The sequence below is a fragment of the Pteropus medius genome, unplaced genomic scaffold (assembly GCF_902729225.1).
Source record: "Pteropus medius unplaced genomic scaffold, Ma_sr-lr_union100, whole genome shotgun sequence".
Lineage (NCBI taxonomy): Eukaryota > Metazoa > Chordata > Mammalia > Chiroptera > Pteropodidae > Pteropus > Pteropus medius.
The window spans coordinates 28,080,461-28,088,174 of record NW_024352787.1 but is presented as its reverse complement, the minus strand read 5'-3'; the positions used below and the strand labels follow the sequence as shown (position 1 = coordinate 28,088,174).

Sequence of the window (7,714 nt, the reverse complement as noted above, 5' to 3'; positions counted from 1 at the left end):
TCTGCCTGGAAGACCAGGTCAGCCTCCCTCTCACTGGCCTCCCCACCCCCACTGCACCATCCATGCTACCACAAGGCAAGATGGTCTCCCAGAGTCACGTGTTCCTGTCCTCCCTCCTTTCCCCTCTGCTCGACTAACTTCCATTTGCTTCTCAAGACGCAGCTAGGAAATCATCCCTAGGAAATCCCTTGACCCTCGGGTGGGGTCAGTTGCCTCCCCTGGGCTCTTCGGCCCCTTCATAGTCTTCATCCACTATGTTGCAATGTCTGTTTAGAGCCTGTCTCCATGGTCAAGCCCCGAGCAGTAGGATGGAGTGAGAACAGCTCCTCAGAGGGCTGGAGGGGGTGGGGTGTTTGCTGTTCAGAAACGAGGGGCAGCTGCAGGCATGCTTAGGATGTCGCTGGGGCTGTGCCTGGGATCGGCACAGATTTGGGCACTAAAAATAAGCCACAAGAGGACCTGGGATATGCAAGAGCTTGATGCAATTACCACTCCTGGCTAATACATCTGCCCTGGAAGGGTTCATTCACTTTTTCATTCAGCAAACACCAACGGACCTCTCTTCCTCCCTGCCATACCCTCCTGGGCAGGCCCTAAGCTGGGGGTCCTAGGCCTCGAGTACCTCTACAACTAGTGTTGGAGCCAGGCCTGAACAGGACAGTGTAAGGCAGGCTCTGTTGGTGAGGGTGGGTGTGTGGGGGGCTTTTAACCCTCCTCTAATTCCGAGGGGCCAAAAGGGACCTGGGTCCCAGAGTAGCAGGATTTCAAGGGTAGCTGCCCAAAAGGGCTGGCTCCTATAGCCAGATGTCACCCAGGATACCAGTGCCTGAAGTCCTGGCTGCATTTAACTCTGCTTCTGTCTGTACCTGGAGGAGGTCTTGTGGCTGGTTGGGCGTACAAGCAGGATGGGGGAAAGATCACCAGGAACCAGGAATGCATAGGTTTTAAAAGCAAAGATTCCTCTGAACTGTTTGCCTTGAAGCGAACACTACTAAATCCACATAAGCTGGCTTAGTAGCAGGCTTCTTAACCCTGGATACCGGGGTTGGTTTCCCTGGTAGTCCCCCAAAGTACAATTAGGGCTACCAGTCAAGGGGATAGACTCAGGACAGCACTAGGGCTGGTGGTGGGGCCCAACTGGACAGAGCAAGGCCAGGCAAGGCCCCATGTGTAAGCGTTCCTCATCTAAAACCAGCACAGGCACCACTCAGATGGAAAAGACAGATAACATTTATTCACCTCAAAAGGGGGGTTACTCCTCATCCCCCCATCCCTGCCACCACTGAGTGCCCTCCACGGGGGGAGGCGGGGAGGGGTGGGAGAAGAGTCTGCATGCTGGGAGCTGCTGTTAGGCTAGAGCAGCAGGGGAATATGGGGTAGGGCTGCAGTGGACAGAGTACAGAGGGCAAGTCACTGAACCTCAATTTCTCCATCTAGAAAACTGTGGCAGCTGTGCAAATTGAAAAGTACGCAGCAGGCCCTCAAGCGGGGGCTTGACTGCTCATCCCTCTGGCTTGGCTGAAATGGGGCCTGGAGCCCTGTCCTCCCAGAAGACCTCGCTGAGTGGCAGCTGCTCTTTGACAATAAGTCACCATGTCTTAGTCTGCCAGGCAACAGCGCCCTGAAATGCGCATGCGCGAAGCTGTGCGGCTACAGCTGCGGTGCACTGGCGCCCTAATGTGGCCAAGACGGGTACTACCGGCCTTGTAGAGACGGACACTGGGGGAATGAAGGCTGTACTGCCTTTGATGGGGTGGTCATGTACCCCAGAGAGCCCACTGTCCGAGGGAGTGTGAGCCCGAGGGCAGGTGACAATCTGAGGGCATGACAGTCCCTCAACAGTAACAGGTCACATATGACACGTGGTTATTTGAGGTCCAGAGCAGCTGGTGAGCTCCCCAAGATCTGCCTGAGGCACTGTGTCTAACACTGTGTGTGGTAGCAGGAGCTCAACAAATGTGTGTGGAATGAAAGTGAGTGGATAAGTGTGTGAGCCATCTACATGTGCAAGAGGGGTAGAAGTGGTGGCCCAAATCAGAGGCCAGATAGTCGTAATGTGCTTCTACACTGTCTGACCTTCCAGCCAGCCTCATAAGGGCTAGTGCCTCTCTAAAGGATTCATTGCAGCCCCAGCCACTGGCAGATGGGACAGGACAGAAGGAGGCTCATCACTCCATAATGAGCCCAGCTCAGCTTCCTGCACAGGGCAGAGCAATGACACTGCAGGCCTTCTCCTGGGGCCTGGAAGCTTTGGTCAGGGCAGCCTCTCCACATTACCTCCAGCCTCACTCATAGGACAGCAGGCAGAACAGAGGTAGGGATGGAGGTGGCGGCTGGATGTCCAGCTTGGCCATGGCCCTCCCCCGAACTCCCCTTTATGCAACTTCAGTTGCCTGGAGAGTGGAAAATGCGCAAGCCAGTCAGGGCTGCCAGTTGTAGGATTTCAAGCAGGTGGGGGAGTGCGATGGGGGAGGAAGCATGTGGGTGTGCACCCTCCACTTCCCCAGCCCCACCCACATAGGCCAGGCTAGGGGCTGAGGCTGGGCAGGGGGTGCAGGCCAGGTTCACAGCCCACAGGTAGGGTGAAAGCCTCGCTGGGTGGAATGTGGTGGGTCATGTAGCGTTTGCCCATGAAGGAGCCAGTCCGTAGCTGCTCTAGGGCCTCCTCAGGCCACCACAGGCTGGAGCTGGACAGGGAGAGAAGGAGGAGCTATGTCTCTGCTGGGTGGAGCAGGCTGCCTGGGGTCAGGGCCTCCTCCACACTCCTGATCCCTCCTTCTTCAGCCTCTGATCTCCCTTTCCTCCTTTCTAGAACTAGCTGGAGGTCTGTGTTCTCCAGGTGGCCACACTGACTATCCTGGTGTCACTTCACTAAAACGATAGAGGACTCACTGGAGAGAAAAGACCCAGGAGGACAAGGGCCCATGTAGAGGACACACTGATGGACAAGGGCAGAGCGAGGTGGTCCCTTCTCTGAATTTGTGGTCAGAGGAGCTGACTTCCCAGGGGAGAGACGCTCAGGGTTGAAATTCCCTGCACAGCCCTTGTAGGGACACCTCCCAGCTCAAAGCCACAGGGTCAGGGAGGCTTTCCAGGTGCTGGGGCCAAGGAGATGGAAGGCACTCTGGGTGAGGAACAGGCCCTTGGGGTGTCACCACTCACAAGCGCACAGTGGAGGCTGCTAAGAAGACCAGGAGCAGGAGGCCGGCCAGAGAAGAAAGGATGGAGGTGATGATGATCATGTCACCACTTCGCTGTCCTGGCCATGTGTCGATGGAGGCTGGGGACTTTCCTGAACACACAGCAGATGCTCAGAGGCTGCCCCTGGACCCTGGCGGAGTCGCCTCCCAACCTGTGCTCACGCCTAAGGCCTGGCTACCTCCTGTACCCAGACGGCCTCCTGAGCCCCACCTATCTGTCATCCTCAGATGGGTATCTGTGCCCTGCCATCCTGGACCACCCATCACTCCTAGTCTCTGTCTTGCTCTTAACTTCTAGGCTATTCCCACCAATGTGCCCACCCACTGGTCCATCCATGGCAGGCAGAATGGTGGCAGACCTCAGGACTGACCATGTGACTGCCCTGCTCCTTGAAGCCTGGCATTTAAGGCCTTCAGACAACAAGGCCTCATTCCACCCCGACTCTGGTCCCAGGCATTCCCCACACTGGACACTCTGGCTTTCATGCATGCAGGTTCCTTAGCCTGGGCACTCATACTGGTTTCTTGGGGCCCTACTGAAGGAAGCCTTCCAGAACCTGTGGCCCTGACTTACTCTGGCCTCCTCCTTTTCTGCCCACAAATGGGCTGGGGCCTGGGCACCCAAATACCAGCAAACATTTGGAGTTGGACAGAGCTGGTGCTCTTGGGGGCGGAGCTGGACTTGAACACTGCCACCAGGCCCCCAGTTCTGTGGCAACAGGGGATAGGTCAGCTGAGCATGACCTTTTTGCAGAGGGAGTCAAGCCCACGTGGGACAGACTAGAGCCAGAGCGGCCCCTCCCCAGCACTACCTTGGTGGAGAATGATGGGGTCGGACCACCTGGTCTGGGCCTGGGGTGAGCCCCTGGCATCCACAAGAAGGAACTTCACCCTGGGGAGAGGAGGAGGGATGAGCCTCAGAGCTTCAGTGCCCTGGACAGGGCACCTGCTACAGCCAGACTCCAGGCAGCTCTTCTGGGCCATGCTATGGGTCTCCATCCCCAGGTATAGGGGAGAGTGGGACACACCAGGACCAGAGAACTCTCTGAGAACTCCCTGCCAGCACACAAATCTGTCTGAACCATTACTCACCAGATACCCTATCTGGTTTAGAGACCCTAGTTACTAAATATCATACTCAGATGCCTCAGGGTGGCTCAGCGGGGTGCATGGGCTGGGGGCCATAAGCCTCTCAGGAGAACCGCTGGCCCCATGGAGTCTCTGAAGTCATGGAAGGCCCCCCTGTAGGGGTGAGCATCCTGGGTAAAGGCCTAGGGAGGGAGGGGTTGCGTTCAGGGCACACTCAGAGCTCAGGATCACAGTGAGGAGGTAGGCTGGCACTGAGGGTGCCAAGGGCCATGCGGAGGAGCTCAGTTGTATCTTCGCAAGGGCGGGTAGGAAGCTCTGGAAGGTTTCTGAGCACTGAAGGACCCAAGCAGGCTGGCACTAAAGGAAGCTGGCTCCTGTGGCTGCTAGGGATGGAGGCCAAGCCTGGGAGTGGGCCTGAGGAAGCAGGGGAAGGGAGACCTGGCAGGGTTGGGTGAGAGGGCGAGGGAGGTGCTGGCCTAGCCCACACCACACCCACCTTCCCTGTGCCCCTGCTGGCCCTCCCAGCTGGACTTGGTCTCCCTGAGGACACCTGACCTTGTCCTATGGCCTGGGCAGCCCTGATCTGGACACCAGCTCTTCTACCCTGTCTCCACCTTGACTTCAACGAGCTACTTGGTGCTGTGCCCCAGTTTCTTCACTTGTAAAACTGGGTGGTTGTCTTCTCTCCTGCTTCCCTGCCTCAAACCCACTGACTGGGTCTCAACTCAGCACTCGGCTTAGTTTCCTGTCACATCTACTCACGGGAGGGACAGTGGGCCTGTGACGGCAGCCCTGAAGGCCCACCCCACCCCCACCTTCTCTGTGGTACCACCACTTCCTTCTGGCCCCCCCTGGAAAGATCGCATTCTACCTGCCCCCTGGATGTGATGAGCGCTGCTCCCCAACCCCAGAGGAAGAAACTAAGGTTGTGAAGAAGGGCCTGCTTCAGCCTACAGCCAGGATGAGGCCTGCAGGAGAGGCTATGGGGGGCAACCCTGGTCCCTGAAACCCCTCCTCTCCTAGTACAGCCCTTGTCCCATCCCAGGTTCCAGGTGGGGTGACCCACCTCACCTGTAAGGTCCAGGGCCAGGGAGAGGGGCATTGCAGTAGGACGGTTGGTCTGCCAGGCAGTCAGAGTTATTGCCCACCCGCAGCACAGAGGTACCGCTGCCACCCACAGGGTCCTCGCAGGGCAGCTGGTCCAGTGACAGGGGCAGCGTCATGTAGTAGCCATTGGTCAGCAGCCTGGGGGAGGCTGGTATCTCAGCCAATGTCTGTGGGTTCTGGAAGTCCCTGGAGGCTGCAGGAAGGAGGGACAAACAGGTGGGTCTTGCAGGCAGGTGGAGCCAGGTCTTCTTTGCCACAGCCCCTGGCCCTCCATGCTACCCTTACGGAGCCCCGTTCTGATAAAGTCTCTCACTCCAAGCCTAGTTATGGACATCAATCACAGTGAGGGGCTGCCCAGACCCAGTACCTCTCCTCGGCCACATCCCTTGCCCCATGCCCCACACCTGCACCAGGACACACCGTTGCTGAAGGCCACCACCAGCCAGGCAGTGTCAGCAGCACTGGCATGCCCATCCAGCACACAACGCGGCTGCTCCAGGGAGAACGTGGTGGCCGTGACCTTCCCTTCCAGGTCCCAGGATGTTATCTGCGGCGTGTAGGGGATCAGCTCTGCAGCCATGGAGACAGGTGTGAGGGTCCTAGGGCCCACTGCCCCTAGGGCTGCCTCTCCCAATTGGAGGGCATGGGGCTCCCAGGATCCAATCACTCCAGCATGTGTCCCAACCCCTTGGGTGTGGCCTGGCACATCCAATCCCTGGACCCCAACTCACCCAGGCTCACACAGCACTGGGGCCAGACTAGTGCCACCGCAAGAAACAGCAACCGTGGGCGAGGCTTCCACTGGGGGAGCTCCATGATGGCTGCCTTCTACCACATCCACAGCCTGGGATTGTCTTGGCTGCCTCCTGCAGCACCCCTCCTCCCCAATACCTTGGGCCTGGAAGAGCTGGTTAGTCAAGCTGCCAGGCTGGCCTAGGGCTGGAAAGATCTGAAAACGTAAATACATCCCAACTCCTCCCCGCAGCCTAGCCCAGCCCACTACAGGGAGGGCTCTAGGCAGGGCTCCAGTGTGAGACAGACCCAGGAAAACTGAGGAAGAGGCCATTGGACGCCCAGATTGCTGGCCAAGCCACCTCGGGAGTCCCATGTCTGAGTTTAGGCCCCAGCCAGCCTCTCAGCTTCCCAACCCTAGGGAGGAGGACCAATCTGTGGAAACTTGGGCTCAGGGCCACATGCCTGAGATTCCTGTACCCCAGGTGCCAGGAGAATTCCTCTGGCCTATCCTCACTCAGGAGCAAGCCTGAAGCAGCTCCAACCTGTCCAGCTCCAGCCGCATCACAGCTCTCCTGGCCCTGCTGCCATCTTGTGCCTTGCCCTCCCTCCATGAGGCCATGTACTCCCTTGTTCCTCAGTTCCCTTGTCCCAAGAACTTAAAAGAGCCCCTGACAGCTGCCAAGACCCCCAATTACATTACTCCCTTTGGTTCTATTTTTTTTTACTAAGATATAATTCACATATCAAAGTTCATCCTTTAAAAGTATACAATTCACTGGTTTTCAGTACATTCACAAGTTGTGTGATCTTCACAACCAATTCCAGAACCTTCTCACCACCCCAAGAGAGAACAAACACAGTACTCATGAAAAAGTGACCCCTTATTTCCACCCACCCGCTGGAGAACAACTAATCGACTTTCTGCCTCTGTGGATTTGCCCATTCTGGACATTTTACATAAACGAAATCACACAGTATGTGGGCTTCCACTCCACATCCTGTTTCAAGGTTCATCCATGTTGTAGCTGTATCAGTGCTTCTGATCGACATTCCATTTTGTTTATCCATTCATTGGTGGATGGACATTTGGGTATTTCCCACTTTTTGGCTATTATGAATAACGTTGCTATGAACATTTACGATCAAGTTTTTGTATAGACATGTTTTCAGTTCTTGGATACGAACCTAGGATTAGAATTGCTTAGTCATACGGTAACTTTTTGAGAAACTGCCCATTTTCCAAAGCAGCTGCATTTTACATCCCCACCAGCAGCAGATGAGGGTTCTAATTTCTCTACATCCTCATTAAGTCGCTATTTCCCTTTATTTTTTTAAAATAATAACCATTCTAATTGGGTATGCAGTGGTATCGCTTTGTGGTTTTGATTTGCATTTCCCTGATTACACTGGGCATTTTTCATGTGCTTGCCAGCCATCTATATATCTTTTTTGGAGAAAAATCCTTTGTTTTTTAAAAGCAAAGGATTGTTGAGTCGTTGAGTTCCTTATATACCCTGGATACTAGACCCCCAACAGGCAGATGATTTGTAAACATGTTTTCCCATTCTGATTCTCACTATACT

The 7,714-nt window shown here is 55.7% G+C and overlaps 1 protein-coding gene across 1 annotated transcript; it reads right to left on the bottom strand.

The window, feature by feature from the left end:
• Positions 1–1,207: 1,207 nt before the first annotated feature.
• On the bottom strand, positions 1,208–6,712 carry UPK3B (uroplakin 3B). Its single transcript, XM_039848907.1, has 6 exons — positions 6,128–6,712; positions 5,817–5,966; positions 5,361–5,589; positions 4,013–4,092; positions 3,163–3,292; positions 1,208–2,687 (listed from the first exon to the last, which is right to left on the bottom strand). Exons 1-6 carry the CDS (start codon positions 6,210–6,212, stop codon positions 2,528–2,530), a joined length of 834 nt encoding a protein of 277 aa, XP_039704841.1. The 5' UTR covers positions 6,213–6,712; the 3' UTR covers positions 1,208–2,527.
• Between the last annotated feature and the right edge of the window lie 1,002 nt (positions 6,713–7,714).

Bases quoted from the DNA above. Each gene is read 5' to 3' on its own strand.
- UPK3B (XM_039848907.1), bottom strand. From the start codon at position 6,212: ATGGAGCTCCCCCAGTGGAAGCCTCGCCCACGGTTGCTGTTTCTTGCG. The intron at 5,967-6,127 runs GTGAGTTGGGGT...CCATGGCTGCAG, and splicing joins CCAGTGCTGTGTGAGCCTGG to AGCTGATCCCCTACACGCCG. The intron at 4,093-5,360 runs GTGAGGTGGGTC...TCCTCTCCCCAG, and splicing joins CCTGGCCCTGGACCTTACAG to GGTGAAGTTCCTTCTTGTGG.